This window comes from Hylobates moloch, unplaced genomic scaffold (genome assembly GCF_009828535.3).
Source record: "Hylobates moloch isolate HMO894 unplaced genomic scaffold, HMol_V3 SCAFFOLD_2, whole genome shotgun sequence".
Lineage (NCBI taxonomy): Eukaryota > Metazoa > Chordata > Mammalia > Primates > Hylobatidae > Hylobates > Hylobates moloch.
Window position 1 is genome coordinate 93,837,814 of NW_026652277.1, and position 25,032 is coordinate 93,862,845.

General features: G+C 34.8%; 1 protein-coding gene across 1 annotated transcript in view; it reads right to left on the minus strand.

Annotated features, from left to right (window-relative positions):
- COL19A1 (collagen type XIX alpha 1 chain) overlaps window positions 1–25,032 on the minus strand; it is a 337,609-nt gene that overhangs the window by 147,235 nt on the left and 165,342 nt on the right. The window contains exon 15 of the mRNA XM_032154149.2: window positions 2,531–2,584. Coding sequence (XP_032010040.1) covers window positions 2,531–2,584 — 54 coding nt within the window. The remainder of the gene's footprint in view (window positions 1–2,530; window positions 2,585–25,032) is intronic.

Genomic DNA, 25,032 nt, shown 5'->3' on the forward strand with positions numbered 1-25,032 from the left:
ATGGGGAAAGGATTCCCTATTTAATAAATGGTGCTGGGAAAACTGGCCAGCCATATGTAGAAAGCTGAAACTGGATCCCTTCCTTACACCTTATACAAAAATTAATTCAAGATGGATTAAAGACTTAAATGTTAGACCTAAAACCATCAAAACCCTAGAAGAAAACCTAGGCAATACCATTCAGGACATAGGCATGGGCAAGGACTTCATGTCTAAAACACCAAAAGCAATGGCAACAAAAGCCAAAATTGACAAATGGGATCTAATTAAACTAAAGAGCTTCTGCACAGCAAAAGAAACTACCATCAGAGTGAACAGGCAACCTACAGAATGGGAGAAAATTTTTGCAACCTACTCATCTGACAAAGGGCTAATATCCAGAATCTACAATGAACTCAAACAAATTTACAAGAGAAAAACAAACAACCCCATCAAAAAGTGGGCGAAGGACATGAACAGACACTTCTCAAAAGAAGACATTTATGCAGCCAAAAAACACATGAAAAAATGCTCATCATTACTGGCCATCAGAGAATTGCAAATCAAAACCACAGTGAGATACCACCTCACACCAGTCAGAATGACCATCATTAAAAAGTCAGGAAACAACAGGTGCTGGAGAGGTTGTGGAGAAATAAGAACACTTTTACACTGTTGGTGGGACTGTAAACTAGTTCAACCATTGTGGAAGTCAGTGTGGCGATTCCTCAGGGATCTAGAACTAGAAATACCATTTGACCCAGCCATCCCATTACTGGGTATATACCCAAAGGACTATAAATCATGTTGCTATAAAGACACATGCACACGTATGTTTATTGCGGCACTATTCACAATAGCAAAGACTTGGAACCAACCCAAATGTCCAACAACAATAGACTGGATTAAGAAAATGTGGCACATATACAGCATGGAATACTATGCAGCCATAAAAAATGATGAGTTCATGTCCTTTGTAGGGGCATGGATGAAACTGGAAACCATCATTCTCAGTAAACTATCACAAGGACAAAAAACCAAACACCGCATGTTCTCACTCATAAGTGGGAACTGAACAATGAGAACACATGGACACAGGAAGGGGAACATCACACTCCAGGGACTGTTGTGGGGTTGGGGGAGGGGGGAGGGATAGCATTAGGAGATATACCTAATGCTAAATGACGAGTTAATGGGTGCAGCACACCAACATGGCACATGGATACATACGTAACAAACCTGCGCATTGTGCACATGTACCCTAAAACTTAAAGTATAATAATAATAATAATAAAATAAAAAATAAAATAAAAATAAAAAGAGAGGAGCATTTAATTGACCATATGTAGTAGAAGTCAAAAGTACAATACCAGACAAAGGAGCAGTGGCTCAATCTTAGGCCATAATAGTAGCATATTGTCTGTGGTATGGGGCGTACTTGCCTCATTTTACTCTGCCCTAAGTAAGACGACATGTTTCCAGTGCCATTCTTGACACCTCTGGAAAGCCAATGAGTGTTTTCTGGCAAAGATTATTGGCATGTTGGAGAGTCCAGAATCCATATGATAAGAGAACAAGTTAAGAGAATTGGGATTTTATTAACTTGAGAAAAGGTAAACCTTAGTACCATACACCACTGACCCTCAAATATTTGTAGTTGAGGAAAGAGACTTATTTTACAGAAGGCAGAACTGGGAATAATAAATGAGAATATCTAAGAAACATATTTGGGATTAATAATAAAAGAGAACGTAGGACTACAGTCAGAAGCTCAAGTTTAGGCAAATCATCTAAACTCTCTATGTCATGGAATGCTCATCAACAAGGGAACAGAAGTTGACAGTATCTGTATTATTTAGTACAAAGACTGCCATAAATAAGCATCTGAGAAAGAACACACAAGATTTTTTGAGACTTTAAAATGGTTTGAAAACGATAATAATAACAGTAAACCACAAGAATGGGGTCCCCACTGCTCATATGAAGCTGACCAGTTGTCATAACACTGCAGGGCTTCGTTTTACTGCGGATTGATGAAATTGAACTGCACTAGAAATAGGAGGTTATTGCTCTACTACCAATTCCAACGACGATTTATTTGCTTACTATTTTGTCTCAGTTAAAGGCAATAAATGGCAATGAAAGGAGAGTTATGAAAAGCCAGTGAAGTCCGTAATTTAATTTGGATAAAGAATGTAGTTAATATCCACAACCTTTATGGAATTAATAAATAGGCTGGACCTCCACAAAGATACTCATCAACTTAATTCAAAAACTAAAAATATGACCAAAGTAGTGTAGATAAAATTAGGGCTAATTCATTTTATCCCAACAGTACCTCTACACTTGTGCTGCCAATCTTGAAAAATATAGAATTTTCTGAATTGCAAAACCTCTGTCAAAATCTCAAATCTCAAATTTCAGCCTTTGGATAATTGATACTCTCCGTATGCCCATCTGCTTGCTATATTTCGGTTTCATTTTCATTAGTGTTCCGAAATAAGTAGCCTCTAAGTTAGTAATGCCCATCAGTTGTTCCAAGTTTACTTACCCTTTGACCCTCTTTTCCAGGTGGACCTTGGGGGCCTTGTATCCCCAGGGAACCCTATGAGGAAAAAGAGACACATGTTAATACACTGTTTCAAGTACACCTGCCTCACAAAGAATGTTGTGAAAATTAATAATTATTTTGTTGATTACAACAAACTTTTAAAGTAATTTGAGCTCTTTCAAGGTTGAACTATATAATATAATAATAATGATGAATTGCCCTTCTTTGACTGGCTTATCTTTGTAGCTAACTCCAGAAAGAAAAAAAGGCAGTCCCGCACCAGGTGTGAGACCAAATGTTCACCGCCAGTGAAGAATCTCATATGATTGGAACCATGTTTCAACAAACCACCATAAATAAGTGGTAACAATATTTGCAAGCAGAAAAAAATACCTCTTTATACATTTAAACACTATAAATAAAAGTATATTTTTGGCTGAGAGTAGCTTTTTAAGTATATTCTAAGGAAATGCATGATTATGGTGTTGGCTTCAAACATGCCTACTCATAACATTGAACTTTTAATATTAAAAATATTATTTACTGCTTTCTCATAATAATATAAAGTGGTAGGGAAAATAAGCATTCTTTTTTCAGATCATAACGAAGTCCTAGGAAATCCCAGGTATTAATCTGAAAGTCAAGTCTCCTGATTCTTATTTTAGACAGAAATTCTTACTCCAGATGAAATTAAAAATGACGATATTGCCATTTAAAAAAAGCTTCAGCAGTTATGACTACTTCTTTCCTGCTGCTTCTTTCTTCCCTAATCAACCATTAAATGTGGGAGATTTCAGCCTTATTTTCTTCTCAGTCCACATTCTCTCACATTGATCTCATACATCTGTGGGCTTTGGATTCTCTAGACCAGCAATTCCCAGATCTACCTCTGAGCTGCATTCAGACCCACCACGTGCTTGATGGAACCGCTGCTACCTCACAGGCATCCACAGTTTACCCCATCAAATGCTGAACTCAGGATCCTCCCTCCAAAACTAGATCCCCTTCCACCATGCCCCAAATCAATAAATCCATACCACACTCTCTTCATGCTCATGCCAGAAATCTAGAACTCATTCTCCATACTCAACTCTCTTAAACTTCTCTCTCACATACAGTTACAAAATCTTGTTGGCTTTATCTCCAAGACACATTTGGATTCATCCATTTCTCTCCATTCCTACTGCTCCCATATTCTTGCTCATCTGTAAGCACTTCCTAGTTGACGCTACACATTCCTCCCTCCATTCGCATCACAGCCAAACTGATCTTAAGAAAACCAGGCTTGATCTTCCCTGATTTGCCACTTGGAGACAATGCCTTATTTCAGTCTCCTAGTGCCTTGCACTTTTTCTCTAAAGTACTTACCACTAATTCCTTTAAGTGATTATTCATGTAATGATTTTTCACTTTCACCAGGCTCTAATCTATAATAGAATCTACATCTTATTCATCATGGTATGTGCCTGTTACTGGCCAAATGACAATTCACATTGGGGAACTCATCCACTTTAATAGAAGTTTTTGGGTAAAGGCAGTAATTTTCAAAAAGTTTTCCAAATATTTATGATTAACCCATCATCTATTAAATGCCTTAAACGGTTTGAAATAAATGAAAAATCTGATAATACACATGCAAATAAATGTAAATTTATTCCCCCTTATTTCAGAAGAAATTCTTCTGTTATCTAATTTAAAAATAATTAAGATTCATTTTTATAATATGACCTTTTTCTAAAAAGTGATGGCTATGTTGAAACTAAAATGCCAGATGTACTCATCATGATCCATAGTTACTTATTATGTATATATTCATTTTTAATTTTTTTCATATAAACTAAATTTTCTTTTTTATATATATATTTTTTATTATACTTTAAGTTCTAGGATACATGTGCACAATGTGCAGGTTTGTTACATATGTATACATGTGCCATGTTGGTGTGCCGCACCCATTAACTCATCATTTACATTAGGTATATCTCCTAATGCTATCCCTCCCCCCTTCCCCAACCCCACAACAGGCCCCAGTGTGTTAGTACAAAAGTGTTAGTACAAAAAATTCTGCATATGTCATCAGTTCTCACTGTTCCCCCAAATCTTTGTTACTCCTTCTCCATAATAGTTGAATGAAATTTATGTATTTTTCACTCATTTCTTTTATCTACTTTGGGAGCAATTTAATGTTACAGGGGCATATGGAGTCTATGTTTTATTGATTTAGGTAGGAAAAAAAACAAGGGAAAAAAAGTAATCAGTTCTGTTTGTACTTAAAAACAAAAAACAACAAAACCTGCCAAATGATATATAATCAAGTAATGTTGGATAATTAGGCCAACTTTAAAATGGCAAATTCCTAGTGTTTACAAGAAAAACAAATTTTGAATTTCAAATATACCAAGTATTAATTACAATATATTTGCAGAGAGGATGTGTCACTTTTTTATAAGACTGACACAATCTTGGCTCTAGATTAAACTCTTCTCACTTACCCTTAGGAAAACTACTATCATTTCATGAATAGTCAAACTAATATATAACATTTTTGATATTCATCCAAATGCTGATAGCTCATTCAGTGTTTTTAAACATGAGTTACTAAAACATATACACATCAGGGAGTACACTTAATTCTGAGCACATGTAATCAAAAGTCTACTCCCTTTACTATTTAAAGAAATTATGTAGCAAAGTCTGCCTAATGCAAGAATATAATATTTGATTTGGAATGTATTTAACAAATGCAAAAAATATTTAGGATAATCTTTGGTATGTGAGACTCAAGTAGTAAGATATGGTACCAACTCACATACATAAATCACTTATGGGCCTCCTAGATGTTATCATGACTCTGATCTCCTCCTCCTCACTTTTGCTAAGTCTAGGACCCAGCTAGGGTTTTGATTAAAAGTTGAGTAAATTCTTTTTTAATCCTTGATGAATCATTCATGATTTGAATGGTCTTTCTAGCCATGTTCTCCTAATCTTCAGAACATTTTGAGCAGAGTATTGAACATTAGTTGAAATTGACAAAGCAAAAATAATTTTAATATTATCATTAGTAAAACACAAATCAATCAACTGTAGAAAAATAATATCTATTCCCAAACTAACAAATTAAAATTCGGGGAGGATTATTTATAACGATCCAGGACACTGTTCCTCCCCTTTAGTAAAGTCAAACAGTGGATTTATCGATCACTTATTATGAAAATTACAGACATACTTAACCTCCGGTTTACGTAAATTGAACTTGGATAGAGTTCAGCATTTGTCTCAGAATCCCTCCCATAACTCTTCCTTATTCTGGTTTTGTAAAAGTCATTATGTGTATGCTTCATTTATCCTTTTAGTTGACCGTGAGCTCTAGAGCATCGGTCTGCAACCTTTTCGGCACCAAGGACAAGTTTTGTGGAAGACAATTTTTCCACGAACCTTGTCGGGGTCATGGTTTCAGGAGGATTCAAGCACATTATATTTTTTTGTGCACTTTATTTCTGTTATTATTACACTGTAATATATAATGAAATAATTATGCACTCACCATAATGTAGAATCAGTGAGAGCCCTAAGCCTGTTTTCCTGCAACTAGACAGTCCCTTCTAGGGGTGATGGGAGACAGTGACAGATCATCAGGTATTAGATTCTCATAAGGAGCACACAACCTAGATCCCTCATGTGCACAGTTCACAACAGGGTTCTTGCTCTTATGAGAATCTAATGCGGCCACTGATCTGACAGGAGGTGGAGCTCAGTCAGTAATGTGAGCAATGGGGAGTGGCTGTAGATACAGACGAAGCTTGCTCGCTTGCCCACCGCTCACCTCCTGCTATGTGGTCCGGTTCCTAACAGGCTGCGAACTGGTACTGGTCGTTGTCCCGGGGGTTGGGGACCCCTGCTCTAGAGGAGAGAGGCTCATTTTTTTCTAACCTCTACAACACTTACAGAAGGAACTCAATAAACATTTGGCATATTGTAAAGAAGAAAACACCTAGTTAGAACAATACTGAGTGTCGGTGTTGGAGAACTGGCTTCTGCTCTTTATATAATCATTTTTATTTTCAAAACTTGGACTTAAATACCACATTGGAGAACTTTCAATCTTGTCTGTCTTCCTCAGTCTGAAGTGATCACTCTATTCTCTGATGTCTATGAGTAAAATTGCCTTATAGTTCATTTACAAATTAATCATTTACCACTGTAACAGCATTTCTGTTGTGGAACTTACTCCAATTTTTGACCAAAACCTGATACTTTACAGATTTATATAATTTGTGCAGTTAGAGAATCATATTCTTAATTATCTTTGGACACACCACACATTTGCATAGCCTGTGGATTTTTTTTCTTCTTTGATTTAATTTGCTGAAGAAAAATGCCTATCAATGTTTTCTACTTTTTCATTTACTTAGTCTGCTATAAAAATAACTGTAAATTGAGTTATTTCTAAAATTTTGCACACATACAGATTTACCACTTTTCTGAAAGAGACATTTGAGATTGGATTTAGCATTTTCATGAGGTAAACATCTGCATAGGTCTACAAAGGTATTCATTTTCCTTTTAACACAATTCTGGACATTAAAAATATTGACAAAGAATGGAATTCATAAGGCTATTACCTCTTTTGGCTAAGATAAAAATAAGCAAAAAATAGTCCAAGCCAGCTAACCATTTTAAGTTCCAGTGGATAGCTATTACGTGTTACATTTCACACAGCTCTCTCCGGACAATCTGCTGATTATTTAAGACAAGCTAGAGCTTATCATCATGGAAGCCCATGTAAATATTTAACTGAGAAATTACTCAGAATTAACTGGTTCAGAACAGAAGTTTGAAGTGTTTAACAAATATAGCAGATGTTTCGTAGAGTTAATAGGGCAGATTAATTACGTTTGAACACATTTTCATTTGTGAAAAGAGGCAAGATACATTTATAGCTTCTCAATCAAGAAAAGGAGCTGAAGTGAAAAAGGAAAGTTTCATTTTAAAGTATTACATGCGCTCCCTTGCCAGGAATGTTGCAGTGCATATGATACCTAATACCCACTTCAACAAAAATGTTATGCAAGTGTATTTTAAGTGTTATGATTATTGCTTTAGAATATGCTTCATAGACTTGAAACATAAGATTAAGCAGAATCTGCATAAATTCTAAACTACTACTAGGGGATTTTCTGTGTTTCAAATAGAATGTATGAAAATAAAACGGAAAACAGAATTTATCTGTTTTTACAGAAAATTTTGTGCCTTTAACATGGGAATAATAGGAATAAAGTTTTAAGTTAGGGACATCAGAATGAAATTTTGTTTTACATGTGCACTTTTTTCTCTTGAAAATGAATTGTTCTAGGACAGGAAATGAGTTTTATAAAAGAAAAAAACAAATAAGTAAAAATATAATATATAGTCCAGTCTCAAGAAGTAATTTTTCTTTTTTTTAATTTTAACTTTCCTCACTTCTCTATTAGTGCCATAATTTTTTTTAACCTCTAGAGCAGCCAGAAAGGAAGTGACTTTTATATTAGTTCTGAGAAGTAGAATTTAAGAATGTTTATGTTAATAAATTAAAGGGTGACCAGCTTTATGTTATTTCCTCCAATTATCATAAGAAAAAAATTTTCCTAAGGGTGCACAAGTGTTTAGAAAAGCAATTCTATGTTTATATAAAAGCCTATCATTTTATCAAAATCAGTAGTCAGTGTGTACTAGGAAATAGATACCTGTGAAACAAGGAACACTAGCGTCTCTTCCACACACTAATAAAGGCCTTGACAAATCTCCCCGGAAGCACTGATAAGAGAGAATAGGAAGAGCTGTGCTAGAAAGAAAATCCCGTGAAATATTAGGGTGGACAAGAATGATTCAATCATTACCAATTGTAGTAAACCAGTTCCCTAATTGGGTGGACAATTTTATCCTGCCTTCGAAAATTTAAAAATTAGAGGTTACACATAGTGCTTTTAAAACTTAACAATTTCATATGGAGCCCTGGAATCATTTCAGACATGGGACACAATGAAATATGATCATTCCATGTGGTTGCAGGAATATATTTTAATCATAATCTTTTCCCATGTTTTTTGAACTCAGAAAACTTATCTTTTTATTATATAGATCCTGAAATAACTTGTTCTCTGTAGCTATTGATTAAGCCAATAAAGCTAAAAACATTTTTAATTGAATAATAGAATATAGAGTCTGTGAATCTGGAATGATGTTGTGATATCTGTACTTCTCATAAACGTTCCTCTAACAATAATTTTTGCTCCTATTATGAGACTTTCCGTTTTTTAAGTTGTGTATGTCCTCACTTTCCACGCTGCATATTATCCAGCAGTGTGCCTTGCAGTTAGTAGGTGTCGAATGGATGAATGACTGCTAAGATTCTGATTCTTTGCACTTCTCTTGGTACTTCTGCAGCAGTTAGAATATTAACTGCCATAGCTATGGAAAATCCAATTTAGATAATAATATTCTTCACCTACAAATCCTATTTGATACCAAAATAATCCAAGTTATTTTTACTTCTTATGTGGCAGTACTGCAAAATAGATGCTATGCTTACATTTGGAGGAGTTTGCCCTTCGTTAAAAGAAGAAATATAACCTGCGTTCCTTAATTTATCTCACATTGATTAGGATTAAGTACTTATTTTCTGAAAAAACAACATGAACAGAAGAGATTAAAGTATCTATACAAACCATTAATTACTAAAAATAGAACCAATCAAGTTATTTAAAATACTTATATCCTTTTTAATGGTGTAGTTTTAGGTTTGGTAATTATTCTGGGTTTACTAGCACTTATTTATCATAAGCATGTTCATATTTTGGTAATTTCATATTTTAAATTATACTTGACTATGAAAAACTTTGTATAGATTTGCTATATTTTGGCAGTAACCTAATAAATGAAATGGTTTGATTTCAGTTAACTCTAGGCTCTGTTGACAAGTAAAAAATTGGTAGGTCATGGTCTGTCAAATCCATTTGTATCATCTGTCTTAATGATTTATGTGAGTGGGCGTATGATTGACTCCATTTTAATGATTTATCTGATGATGATAATAGTCTGAATTTTAGAATTGACTTTGCCAAAGGTCAGTGGCCACGTGAAAACATGAACATGGTTCTACTGCAGACAGAAGGAACAATCTATACATATGTGGTTTTAAAATGTCTTCCAATGTTTTTGGAACAATTGGCAACATGATATACATGTAATTTCAAATTTAATATCATGGGTAACTTTTGCATTTTGGTTATGTAACATAAATGACTAGACCATGGGAAACTTAATCTAGTAATTTTTGGCTTAAAAAACAAATCAGTACAGAGATACATACTACATGAAAGACCTAGGTATTTAATGCTGATAACTGTGAAGATGGTTTATACAATATCATTCAAACTGCAACTGAGTGAGGTGTTGAAAATCAAATGTTTAAGAGGAGAAAAATACTCCATGCTGTAATAATTTTTTTTTAAGTTTTCAAAATACAGATTGAAGTATTGTCTCTTTTTAACTTCTTTCTACTGGCCTTCTTCCTTTCTGCCAGAAGCATCCATTTTCTTAGGAGGATTAAGATTGCAATAGTATAAGGGTTGTTGAGTTCACACAAGACAATGGTCTGAAAAAGTAGGCTCTATTAGGAGAAGAGTGTCTAAATATCAAGTGCTTCATCACTGCGTATAAAGAGATGCTCTCATAGATCATAAGGTTCAATCATGAATCACAAGGCACAGAGGAAGGAAGAGAGGTACGTGTAGTTCTACTCAACCAGAAAGGAAATGTAGAAAATGTCCCTCCCTTCTGCTTTCCTGAATGAAGACTTTTCTGGAGAAGAAAGTATTCTTGTTTTCTCTCTTCTTGGGAATCCAAGAGGAAAAAGAATCCACAGGCATTAGACTTCTCAGCAGCAACCCGTGTTAGAAGACATTCAAGAAAAATCTTTATAATTCTTAGGGAAATAATTTTCAAGCAAGAATTCTATGCTCAGATAAACTATCAATCGAGTGTGAAAGTGAAAAAACAAAACAAAACATTTTTAGATGTGTAAAATCCCAGAAGACGTACCTTCCTTTCAAACTTTTTCCATAATTTGTTTAAAGATATGTTCACATAAACGAAGGAGTAAAACCAAGAAAGGAGATGACAAGGAAAAGAAGCAGCAGTGGAATCAACTCAGAGAAAAAAATAAAGATAGTCACAGAATGGGAATTCTGCAGATGGCTTAGAAAGCTCCCTACAACATATGGAAAAGAAGGTCTAAATGATGCTCTCAGAAAACAAGAAACTCAATGAGAAAATTTGAAAAATATGGAAGGCAATAACAGGCAAAATAGAAAGAATTAGAAATACCAGAAAACAAACAAACCAAAACAAATGACAAACTATTCAAGAAAGAAAAGGTACACCACTTAGCCCTGCACATGACAATATTGACAGTCATTAAAATGTGAATTTTTTTTTTTTTTTTTTTTTTTTTAAATACTGAGTTTTGCTCTGTCTCCCAGGCTGGAGTGCAGTGGCACGATCTTGGCTCAGTGCAACCTCTGCCTCCCAAGTTCAAGTGATTCTCCTGCCTCAGCCTCCTGCATAGCTGGGATTATAGGCACCCACCACCACACTTGGCTGATTTTTGTATTTTTAGTAGAGATGAGGTTTCACCATGTTGGCCAGGTTGGTCCTGAACTCCTGATCTCAGGTGTCCCACCCACCTCAGCCTCCCAAAGTGCTGGGATTACAAGCATGAGCCACCAGGCCAGGCCAAAAAATGTGAACATTTTATATTTGTTTAAATAAAAATAGTTTTATAACTTTATTAACCATTCATCTGTAGCTGGACATCTAGGTTGTGTCTATTTTTTTTTTTTTACTATTACAAGCAATATGGAAATGAACAACCTGGTACATGTGTAATTTTATAAATGGATGAGACTAGAGTGAAACTTTGATAGACACTATCAAATTGCCCTCCATAAAGATTATGTCCATACCTACTTGCCCTAAAATGTATAGGTATGTTTCTCAACATTTGCTAACACCGTGTACTATCAAACTTTTTGACCACTTCCAATCTTATAAGTGAAAACTAGTATCGCAGAGGTGTTTTAGTTTACATTTTTAAAATTATGAGTGAATTTAGGTCTATTTCCTATGTTTAGGCCTATTTCATATGTTTAAAAGCCATATTATTCTTTCTTCTTGGGATTTAAAAAAATTGATTTGGAGGAGTTTCTCTCTATATTTGGATATGTAGTCCTTTGTTATGACGTGAGTTGTAAATATTTTTTCCCAGCTGGCCAACTGATTTAGTTTAATGGGGTGTTTTTTCCCTTGTATAGGAGTCGTTTGTTCATGCAGTAAAATATACTATCTTTTTTCTATTTATACCTCTGGTTTAAAATATATTTTAAAAGTTATGCTTAATTATTTTTAAAATTCTTATGTTTTCTTTAGGACTTTTGTGGTTTAGTTTTCACCTTTAAAATCTTGATCCAGCTGATATTTTTATTGTCACAGTAGTTTCGTACAAACCCAAATTTGTGTTTTCCCAAATGCTATGTAGTTGTCCCCAGTGCATTTATTGAAACGGTATTTTTTATTATAAGCCTTTAACAGTACTGTTTGATTCTTTAATCCTGTAAATAAATTTACTTGAAAAGTACTACAATTTTATTTAAAACATTAAACAAGTTAAGGCAAATAAGCTAATACTCAAAGTTTACTTATTACATGCAGATTCAAATTTAGCACTTGAAATAGTAAGGAATTGCCCTAATTTTCATACCTGGCAACTTATTCTAAAGTACAAAGAAGATAAGTTGTCATTACTGTTAACAGAAGCTTTTCTCAAATTGCAGTGATTTGTTAATAATTTGGATGACAAAAAATAGCTATTCATATCATGTGAAATATCTTTTTTTTTTTTTTTTTTTTGAGAGGAGTTTCGCTCTTGTCACCCAGTCTGGAGTACAATGGCGCAATTCCAGCTCACTGCAACCTCCGCCTCCCGGGTTCAAGTGATTCTCCTGCCTCAGCCTCCCGAGTAGCTGGGATTACAGGTGCCCACCATCACACATAGCTAAATTTTGTATTTTTAGTAGAGACGGAGTCTTGCCAGGTTAGCTAGGCTGGTCTCGAACTCTTGATCTCAGGCAATCCACCTGCCTCGGCCTTCCAAAGTGCTGGGATTAAGGCGTGAGCCACTGCACCTGGCCAAAACATCTTTTCATCATTTTGTCATTAGACTCAATTTGCATTTACTGGTGACAGAACCAAGCAGAATGACTTTACAAATTGAACAAGTCTTGTTAATTCTGCAGAACATTTGAAAAAATGCCAGAGTGGATCCTTAAATATTTATAGTTAATTCTTCGTTCATAAAATCTGTGAGATCTCCCTCCCTATGAATCAAGAATTAACAGTATGGCTAATTTTGGTAATATATGCACTAAATAAAGTGAAATGTAGTTGCATTGTTTATTTATTGACAATTTGTGGATGTTAAATGGAAAAATATACGCTGGCAATTTTTATATTGACAAAAAAGACTAAACCTTAAAAATGTTAGAAATATGACATTTAAAAACATCTGAGGGCTAACTTCATTGCTATGTGAATTATATTGCAGGTCAATGAACAAATAAGTCTATATACAAATATTTCTTTAAACATAACCTTTTAGAAACAGGGTTAATAGGTCAAACTACCTAATTTTACGGACTAAATAAGGTAAGGTTGTATCATTGTAACTCCAATTGAGTACTAATGGCATTAATAAGATTAGTTATGATGTGTTACATATATGCCCAGGTTGTTCCAGGGTCACTTTCCAGTCTACTGGGTTGGTAATATGGGTAGTATGTGACTTCCAAATAATCAGATTGTGAATCTATCAAAGTCAGAAAAAAACCCTAATTTTCAATTTACCAGTCACTAGAAAGTTGGCATGAAAGTAAATTACAATTGGTGTTTTAATATTTCAAGAAATGGAGCAATCAGAATGTTATTTTCAAGTTTCTAAAAAACAGTCCTTGAGTAAATCAAGATAATTTGAGATTCATTATATTCTCAAATATAGAGTGCATATTATAGAATCATAACAAGCAAACAATAGTAAGTAAAAGAATAATGCATAACACACAAAAAGACTTCTATGTTTGCACAGAAGCAAGATGTGGAAGCCCTAGTGCAACATTTCAATATCATTTCAATACATTCTTTGATGACCTCCACACATTCACAATAGTAAATTAGGAAGGGGATAGATAATTGATATGTATTGCATACCTGCTAATGTGTCAGGAATTCCACCAGTTACTTTAATATATGATCTTATTTAATTTTAACAACTCTAAGAAATAGAAGCATTCCCTTTATAGATGAGAAGACGAATTCTCTAAAGATAAGATGGTAAATAAATGGTGGAGCTGAGCTCTTAAAGCATGTAGGTCTGACCCCCAAACTCTATCTACTTCTAATATATTCTACTTGAACTTCCAAATAAATCTTTAGAACATAAGATATATTTGAATGTGTTTTATCTTAATCCATCATTGGGGATTCAGGTCAATATTATCAGAGTGAAGACACAGAGTGACCCTTGACATTTTTGATACATGAAGGTATTAAACTTTCCAGAATACATTATATAGGAAACTAAGAAGTGGCTATGAAATAGGATAGCATTCTACAAGAAATGGAATGAAAGATCAACAGTATAGACTGAAGAGAAGAATAGCAAAATACCAGAAAAAAAGATACTCTGGGACTAGAGCTGACGGTAAGCTGAATGATTCAGTGGTATAGTTAGCCATGGTGTGGTAAACAAAAGAGCAACATTTGCTAAGATTTGTTCATAAACAAATGCAATGCCCAAGAGCTGGTTGTTGGCAACAATGCTCTGAGTCTTTTGCATTTCTATTTATCTGTGAGTGAGGCACTAACTGCTCTAGGTTCTGATCTATCTTTACACCTGTAGGGTAGAAGCCTAGCCAAAAGGGAATCTAGAGGATTCAAACTTAATTCTGGCTCTGCCAGCTGGATATTCTTATTGCCTGACATGGTCCTAAATAAAAAAAGATAAAGACTACTTGGTTTAGTTCACTGTTAGCTCAGTATCCTTATGGTTGCCCACTTGGGCCAAAGTCGGAGACACACTGAGTCTGTTGCAGTTTTCTAAAAAATGTCCTTGTCCTTGTTTATGTTCCTGAATTAATGCCTCAAGTCAAGCAGAAGGCCAATTCAGAAATGTAGGGAGCAAATCATCTGGCTTTCTAAGATAGACTTGGATGATTTATGGGATCTATTCAGCTGTTTGAGTTTGGGATCCTGGGGGACAGGGTTGAGATCAATAGTGCAGGCTGGCCTCATCTACTTGCCTGGCATTCTATTAACAGTAGCCTTTAATTAAATGCTATATGAGAAAAATTGAATAGTTTTGGTCACAGTCTCTATTGATAATATTAATCAGAGCTGTTAATGGAGTGGTATACTCATAAAAAATTTGCCAGACACCAAGAAATGAAATGAAAAATGGATATTGTTGAGAGACAATGAGTCTTTTCCATGAGGCTTTTGTGCTTCTGCATGTCTTATGAGGGAGGTACTAACCACCCTTTTGTTCTGGGCTATCTTTTAAAGGATGTTTATGCTGCAAAGCAAGGATAGATTTGCTTACTGTTTAGAATGTTAAAGATAATGTCTCCCTTTTAGCAAAGGGCAAGTTTGCCTGCAGTCCATTTTTTTAAAATTTGCCTTCCCTACTCTGCTGTGATGCAAACCCACTGAATATGTGGCACCTACCTGGGTTGTTTCTGGTACTTGGGGGCAAGGGCAACCAAAACAAACATAAGGCTCATGCTGCTTGCTGCCATGAGTAATAATGCCTTTTTCTCTGACTCAGAAGTTTCATGTCTTCTGCCAGGATTGATGAAACTGTGGCAGGCTAAGTTGTTATTATTCAAGTTGGGTAAAATCTCATATCTTTTACAGTTCTTGACACTGGTACGTCTAATCCTTTCTCTATATTGGGCATGTGTCTGACTTAACTATTCCTTACATTTATTCTCTATCCTTTCAAAATAATGTGATAAAATAGAGGGGATTTAAGGAAAAAAACAATATTATTAAGGAGATAGATATTAGATGGTATACAGCTAAAGGAAATAGAATTCCTTAGGAAAGGTAAAAGAGAAAATAACAGAATTTTAGAGTTGAAAATGACCTTAACAACATCCTGTTTGACCCTTACATATTACTAAGTGGTATGCCCAAGGTAAAATAAGTAAATAAATCAAAATAGTTCATATTTAAGGATAGAATCTGGTTTCCTGGCCTTACATCCAGTGTTTCTCTATTTTGCAAAATACGACTTTAGTAACGGATTAAGCTATATAAAGCTTTTGTTCATGTCTGCAGAATAATGAACAGATAATAGGAGTCTTTAATTAAGGAGATAATTCCTGTTTCTCACAAAAAGCATGACTTTCAAACTGATCAAAAATAATCAGGGGTAGTAAGTGATATCAATATTGTTATTGCTGAAAATTTTTAATATGGGAGAAGGTGACCACCTGTCCTAAATTAATCAGGTTTGGTAGCTGGAAGGAGGGAATCTCCTCCTCATTATAATATCCAAGTAAGTGATGTTATAGTTTTCTGTAGATATTTTCACTGTAGGATTGGGTGATATTTTACTTTAATAATTTGTTTGTCAGTGAAAAATATTTGTTTCCTCTACCTGTGAAGAAGAAATATTTATTGAGTACCTGTACTACATCAAATACTGTTAATCTCTGGGGATACAGTTGTAAATAAGATAGACAAGGTTCCTATCCTCATGAAGGTTATAGTGGTTGTAAAGGGAACACTTAGAATCCAGTTTATAGTTAATAGTTTTCTTAAGATGAAGGAATTCTACCCATAAAAATCCTGTGATTTTATAAAAGTTCTCTATAAACATTTGTCAGCAATTATTTCATAAAGAACTTTAGGCTCATTGCTATTGACATTTTTGCCATTCACATTTAGCATATTAACTAACAATAACATCAATAGCTAAGAGTTAAATAGTATTTACTAGAAGCCAGGCATTGTTCTAAAATCTTTACATATATTAACTCACTTAATCATCACTACAACACTATGCAATAGGAAATATTAGTATCCCATTTTATAGATGACACAGAAAGGTCAAGAAACATGGTCAGGTTCAAACTCAGGTAGCCTGGTTCCTTGATCTGTATAATTCCTGAGCTAAGCTGCATGGGTTTTTGGTTTGTTAAAATCAGTTAATTGGAATTAATATAATTCGAATCCTTTTTAGAGACCAATCATTTTTTAGTTCCATTTAATCTATCAATATAAGGCATTACCACAAAGATTTTTAAATGCTTAGAATAGAATTGAATTAAACTAATTTTAGTGTAGATTTATGGCTGAAATAAATACATGCTTTGCTGCATATAATTTTTCCAAAGGCTTACCCATTTTATAATTTTCTAATGGCATTTAAAATACATTTTAATTTATTTGTCTAGATTGCTGAGTATTTCAACACGAAATAAAATAACTTGTAAAAGTCACAAATTGTCAATGCATAGCACTTTTAGGAAAGAAAGTTTTACTGATTGAGGTTTAAAATGCATAATTTGGACTTTTGATGAAAACAATTTAAAATGCCTTCTGAAACAGAAGCAAACTATAAACAGAAGGGCAGAGGGAGTTATTCTCAAATTACTCATCTAACGAAAGAGATATAAATCATCTCCATGTTGAACGAGCCGACTGTAAGTTTTTCCAAAACATAAATCTTCCCTGAGGCTAAAACATAAATATTTCCAGGGCTTTAAGCAACAACTCGCCAGTATTTCTTCACAGAGTAGATACGAATAGCTTTGTATTGTAGAAAAATAGCTTATATTTTAATCAACTAATTCACTTACATGTCTTTTGCCCACAAATAAAGAAAAGGATTGATTTTTTAAAATATTTCAACTGCCTTCTTTCTACTGGCAGATTAGGACCTCAGAAATCCCGGTACTGAGTGGGATTACTAGTTTCAGAAAACTAACAATGAATTAAATATAAATTATGCAACTTTCAAAAACTAATAGTATTGATTCAAATTTAGGCAACCCATAAAGTGTCTAAATAACTCAGATTTTTTTTTTTTTTTTTTTTTTTTTGAGACGGAGTCTCGCTGTGTCGCCCAGGCTGGAGAGCGGTGGCGTGATCTTGGCTCACTGCAAGCTCCGCCTCCCGGGTTCACGCCATTCTCCTGCCTCAGCCTCCCGAGTAGCTGGGACTACAGGTGCCCGCCACCACACCCGGCTAATTTTTTGTATTTTTAGTAGAGACGGGGCTTCACTGTGTTAGCCAGGTTGGTCTAGATCTCCTGACCTCGTGATCCACCCGTCTTGGCCTCCCAAAGTGCTGGGATTACAGGCGTGAGCCACTGCGCCCGGCCATAACTCAGATTTTGATATGTGAGGAATTTTAAATAATCTTACATTGAATAGCCTGTTAATTACTATGCTATAATATATATATTTATATGTACATATAAATATTTATAATACGTATATGCTACAGAACATATATTAATTCTAGTCAGAATGGAAAGAGGAATTACGCTCTTTGGGCATATAACAAGAACCTTTCTAAATGCCATTAGAAAATTATAAAATGGGTAAGCCTTTTGAAAAATTATATGCAGCAAAGCATGTATTTATTTCAGTCATAAATCTACATTAAAATTAGTTTAATTCAATTCTATTCTAAGCATTTAAAAATCTTTGTGGTAGTGCCTTATATTGATAGATTAAATGGAACTAAAAAATGATTGGTCTCTAAAAAGGGTTATAATTATATTAATTCCAATTAACTGATTTTAACAAACCAAAAGTAAATAACTTTAAATTACAACATAAGATTTCTGGTAAAAAATAATTTTCTCTGAAATAACTAGATGTCTGTGTATAATATGAACAGCTACAGTTGTACAAATACTTGTAAACTTTTTATACACAATTCACAAATGATCATTTTAAAAATGATCAACTTTAACCAATTGGTTGCTTTTTCGTAAACCACGTAGGTTTTCTGAAGGCAACGACAATGATTGTTGTTTGTTTCTGTGTCCGCAGGGCTTAACACAGTATCGGGCACACAGTAAGCATTCAACTAAATGAGTGGGTAAAAGAGGAAGGGAGGAAAGGGACCATATCACTTACCAAGCAATTATTTTTGTTTCTTGTACATACCAACTTAGAAAAAGAATTATTTCAACGATTCCCCCATGTGAAGACTATATGATCTCCTGTGCATTAGGGCCATCTGCTAATTGAATGTCATTTGATTTATAAATAACCAGCTGAGATTTTCTCTCCGTTGCTTATGGTATTTAAGGTAGTTTTCTTAGAGTAAAAGCTATGCACCCTCTCTGTGCCTAATTTCTCACTGAAGCTGGATTTATCTGGGCTCCAAGGAACTGGTATTTAAGTGTCATTTAGTAAGCATGTCTAAGGCACTTCTGCTGTTGACAGACTTAACCTTTGGCTTCTGCATAAACATTTGGTGCCATCTGGATGAGTATTTAATAACTCCCCAAAGAGAATGGCCAGAGCAACACAGCCATTTTCCTAGGAACTAAAATTAGTGGATATATTACATGAAATAGCACTGTTCTACCTTCCTTCATCTGTCTCTCCTTTGACATGACACGCAAAGGCCGGAAGAGAAAAGGAGACAGAGATGTTAGCCAACTGTCTCATTTCACTCATAGTCCCTGTCTTGCTTCTGAAGCCTTAGTAATGTATTTCAGTAAAACTTTACTGTAAAAACAGGATTATATTATTTAATTGAGGAGAATCTGGCAATAGTATGTAATAGGAAGGCTATAGAACATACACAGTTTGTGAAGTTATATATAAAGACACACTACATTTATATAAAATTAAGGTTTTAACAACAGATGACATATAACCAAAGAATTTGTGCTTACTGTACTTGAGTATTTGAATGTAATGATTTACAACTAATATTTCAACATGAGAGGAAAAGCTAATATAAAATGCAATTTTTCAAATAACATGATTAAACCATGAAATATTCACCATTAATAGAGGATTTTTATGTCAACATCTTCATATTTCAGAATAATTTATCAGATTTTCATTATGATCTTGGATACATTATATTTGATCAAATAAATTTGTATACTTATTATGTTGAACACATTTTTCTTATTCAGCATTGGTTTTAGCTCACATATATCTGCCTTGTAAATTACAAATATCAACAGAAGAGATAATTTAAGTTTATCAGTAAGTCACTGGTTAAGTGTCATCTTGACATTAAGTATTTAGTTTTCTCACAATCAGAATATAGTATCTTTAAAAAATGCTGATTCTGAATACACTTTTGTTAATATATTTATGTTAAATAATTTAGAAAAGGAATTTTTATTCTTTAACAGGTTATTCAAAAGTGCCTTTTCTAATCCATCATTACTGCAGCTCAATACGTGACAATGATATTAGCAATATGGCTATTCCAGATGTGGTAGAACCCAAATACCTTTTGAAAAAATGTGATTTGGTGATATTTTTAAAACGTGGAATTTCAAAAAGTTAGTACATATATATGAAAAACATATTTATAGGGGAATTTTTCTTTGTTGTTAATAAGCCAGTTGCTTAGAGAATTTCAGCTGAATCACTGCACTATTTGACTGTATTTGGCTTCATTTGTGCTATTGAAACCATAAGTCTCAAATTTATAGCAAGTTATTTCACATTTTTATTGATTAGAATGCTAAATTTTACCATCTATGAGTTTAACGAGTTGCTGAGAAATGAAAAAATGAATAAGACAAGACATGGTAAAATCTAGAAATATAGATTAAAAACTTATTTTAATTTAAACTTTGTATCATACTCATTAGACAAATCACAGGAATTAAAACTTAATAGTCATTCATTCTTCACTGTAAGCCTGAAAATACAAACAGCACCAGTGCACTGAATCAGAACAATCCATTTATTCTAATTGGCCAGCAATCTGCTTTAAAAAAAAAATTGAATATTGGACAATTTTCTGGAAAAATTACTTTGTTGTGGAGTAAAATAAGAAAGAAAGAGAAGAAAATGAGATGAAGTCAGAAATGCAATGACAGTTGAATCCTGTTAAGACTTTGTAGGCCATTGTATGGAATCTGGGTTTTATTTAATTACCTGGGGAAACACTGGAGATTCCAAAAAGAAGAGTGACAAGGAACATTCTGGCTTCTTGTGTAAATCACGCAAGAAGAGCAAGGGGAGAAGGAGGGAGACCATTAATTGGCTACTGAAATAATCAAGAGATTTATAATGGTAACTAGGACCAAGTAGTAATAGTAGAGGTGTGAGAATTGGTCAGATTCTAGATATTTTTTGAAGGCAAGGTCAATAGTAAAGAAATGTGAAGGCTAACTCACTTACATTTATAGGAGCAAGATATCTAAGTAAATTATAAGTTATTCAGCATTGTATTAAAAAAATGGGCTTCCAGGATGGCCCAGTAGTTATATTAAATCAACATGCTCACAGATAGCAACTATAAATACTGAACTACATATAGAACAACTATCTGAAGACACTGGAAACTCAACAAAAGCAGGCAGGTACTGGAGGGGAGTCAACATTTGGAAAAATTAAACAGCATGGAGTCAGTTTTCTGTTTTTAAGATGTTTAGTCTGAGGACAGGCTCAAGTCTGGGTCATGGGTTAGCTAAATAGAAAGCCTACAGACTTGCTGGATTGAAAAACCTGAGGACAGAGTTTAGGGCAAATGCAATTACTGTAAAGTAAAGTGGGGTTGATTTGTCAAATCCTGAAATAAGTAAGGAAGTCCCAAATTCTGCGTATAAGCTCTCCCCAAATCTCTGGCTAACTCCTAACCAAACATACATAGTGCAAACTGCAAGTAGCTCAGCTTAGCTTAAAAGAACAAAACTGGGATTTCAGCTGTTGCCAGCTGTAGGAGAAACAGAGTTTGCTATGTGAGTCAAGCCAATTTAACTGCCTGTCTTAAAAATATATTAAAGCTCTTCAGAAAAAATGGAATTCAGAGTTCCTATAACTAACCATTCATAGTATCCAAAATAGAATAAAAAATTACTTGCCATATGAGTAAGCACAAAAACATAACCCATTCTAAGGAGAAAAGACTATCAACAAAGAACAACTTGATATTACTCAGATGATAGAATGATCGGAGAAAGATTTTTTTTTTTTTTTGAGACAGAGTCTCGCTCTTGTTGCCCAGGCTGGAGTGCAGTGGCATGTTTTGGCTTACCTCAACCTCCACCTCCCAGTTTCAAGTGATTCTCCTGCCTCAGTGCCCCAAGTAGCTAGGGTTACAGGCATGCGCCACCATGCCTGGCTAATTTTTGTATTTTTAGTTGAGATGGCATTTCTCCATGTTGGTCAGACTGGTCTCAAACTCCCAACCTCAGGTGATCCACCCACCTCAGCCTCCTAAAGTGCTGGGATTAGAGGTGTGAGCCACCATGCCCAGAAAGATTTTAAAGTAGCTATTAAAAATATTCCCAAAGACAGGAAGGAAAACATGCTCATAATGAATGACAAGATAGGAAATATCGGCAGAGAAATAGACACTATTTAATATAAAACAAACTTCACTAGTTTAAAAATATAGTATCTATATTAAAAAATTCACATGATAGTCTTAACAGCAGAATGGAAAAGAACAAAGCAAGAGTAAGCTTGATAAGGGCTTATTGGAAATGATACATTCCCAAGAAAATGGAATTAGATGGGAAAAAATGAACAGAGTTTTATGGACAAGAGGGACATTATTAAAAATCTAACATATCTGCCACTGGCATTTCAGAAAGGGAAGAGAGAGAATGTATGTTCTGACTGCTCCACTGACTAGCCATTTCTCTGTCTCTCTCCCTCTACTTGGGCATCCCTATTTCCTAAGGAAAAATAATATTGAAATTCGGTCAATTAATAACCATACAATGGCCTCACAGTGTTCGAATGAAAGGAAGAGTTGCACATCTCTCATTTTCAATTAAAAGCTAAAAATGATTAAACTTAGTGAGGAAAGCATACTGAAAGCTGAGGTACACCAAAAGCTAGGTCCCTCCAGCCAAACAGCCAAGTTGTGAATGCAAAGAAAAACTTCTTGAAGGAAATTAAATATGCTACTATAGTGAATACACAAATGATAAGAAAGCAAAACAGCCATATTGCTGATATGAACAAAGACTTAAAGATCTGGATAAAAGACCCAAAGAGCCACAAATTCCCTTAAACCATAACATTCCCTTAAATCAAAGCCTAATCCAGAGCAAGTCCTTGCCTCTTAATTCTGTGAAGGCTGAGAGAGGTGAGGAAGCTGCAGAAGAATAGTTCGAAGCTAGCAGAAGTTGGTTCATGATGTTTAAGGAAAGAAGCCATCTCCAGAATATAAAAGTGCAAAGTGAAGCATTAAGTGCTGATGTAGAAGCTGCAGCAAGTTATCCAAGATCTTCAATGAAGGTAACCACCACGCAAAGAGTTTTCAATGTCAACAAAGCAGCTAAAGATGCCATCTAAGACTTTCATAGCTGGAGAGGAAAAGTCAATGCCTGACTTCAAAGCTTCACAGGAAAGACTAACTCTCTAGTTAGGGGATAATACAGTTTGTGACTTTAAGTTAAAGCCAACACTCATTCTGAAAATCCTAGGGCCCTTAAGAGTTATGCTACATTTACCCTGCCTGTGCTCTATAAACAGAATGACAAAGCCTGGATGACAGCACATCTGCTTATAGCATGGTTTACTGAAGAAGCTCACTGTTGATACCACTGCTTAGAAAAAAATATTTCTTTCAAAATATTCCTGCTCATTGACAATGCATCCGGTAACCCAAGAGCTCTGATGGAGATGTACAAGGAGACGAATGTTGTTTTCATGCCTGTCAACACAACATCCGTTCTTCAGCCCATGGGTGAAGGAGTAATTTTGACTTTCAAGACTTATTATTTAAGAAATACATTTTGTGGCTGGGCGTGGTGGCTCACGCCTGTAATCCCAGCACTTTGGGAGGCTGAGACGGGCGGATCACGAGGTCAGGAGATTGAGGCCATCCTGGCTAACATGGTGAAATCCTGTCTCTACTAAAAGTACAAAAAAATTAGCTGGGCATAGTGGCGGGAGCCGGTAGTCCCAGCTACTCAGGAGGCTGAGGCAGGAGAATCACGTGAGCCCGGGAGGCGGAGCTTGCAGTGAGCCGAGATCGTGCCACTGCACTCCAGTCTGGGCGACAGAGTGAGACTCCTTCAAAAAAAAAAAAAAAAAAAGAAATACATTTTGTAAGGGTATAGCTGCATAGATAGCGCTTCCTCTGATTAACCTGGGCAAAATAAATTGAAAAACAACATTCTACATGCCATTAAAGGCATTTGTGATTCACGGAGGAGGTCGAAATCTCAACATTAACAGGAATTTGGAAGAGGTTGATTCCAAACCCCACGGATGACTCTGAGGGGTTTAAGATGTAAGTGGAGGAAGTAACTGCAGATGTGGTAGAAATAGCAAGAGAACTAGAATTAGAAGTGAAGCCTGAAGATGTGGCTGAATTGCTGCAATCTCATGGTAAGCTGAATAAGTGAGGAGTTGCTTCTTATGGATGAACAAAGAAAATGTTTTTCTAAGATGAAATCTACTCCTGGTGAAAATGCTGCAAAAATTGTTGAAATGACAAGGAAGATTTGAAATATTATATATATTTAGTTGATAAAGTAACAGCAGCATTTGAGAGGATTGACTCCAATTTCAAAAGAAGTTCTGTGGGTAAAATGCTACTAAACAGCATCACATGCTACAGAGAAATCTTTTGTGAAAGGAAAAGTCAATTAATGTGGCAAACTTCATTTTTGTCTTGTTTTAGGAAATTACCACAGCCACCCCAACACCTTCAACAACCACCACCCTGATCAGATAGCAGCCATCCATATGGAGGCGAGATCCTCCACAGCAAAAAGATTACAACTCGCTGAAGGCTCAGATGATCATTAGCATTTTTTAGCGATAAAGTATTTTTAATTAAAATGTGTAAAATTGTTTTTGCATAATATAAATTGCACATTTCATAGGATATGGTATAGTATAAACATAACTTTTATATACATTGGAAAAGCAAAAAAAATGCATGACTTGCTTTATTGCAGTGATATGAAACCGAACCTGTAATATCTCCAAAGTATGCCTATATTCTACATTCATCAATCTCTAAGTAGCTTTTAATTCGAATTTGATACTTTGAGATAAACATAGCTATCCTGGTCCCTAACCCCAAGCACACTCTTATCTTACACTGGGCTGCATCACACATTTACATTTCCACCCCATCTCTGCTAGGCACTTGAATTTTTCTGAATTTTGGCTTCAAGATAAAATATTTTATTTTATTTTATTATTTTATTTTATTTTATTTTA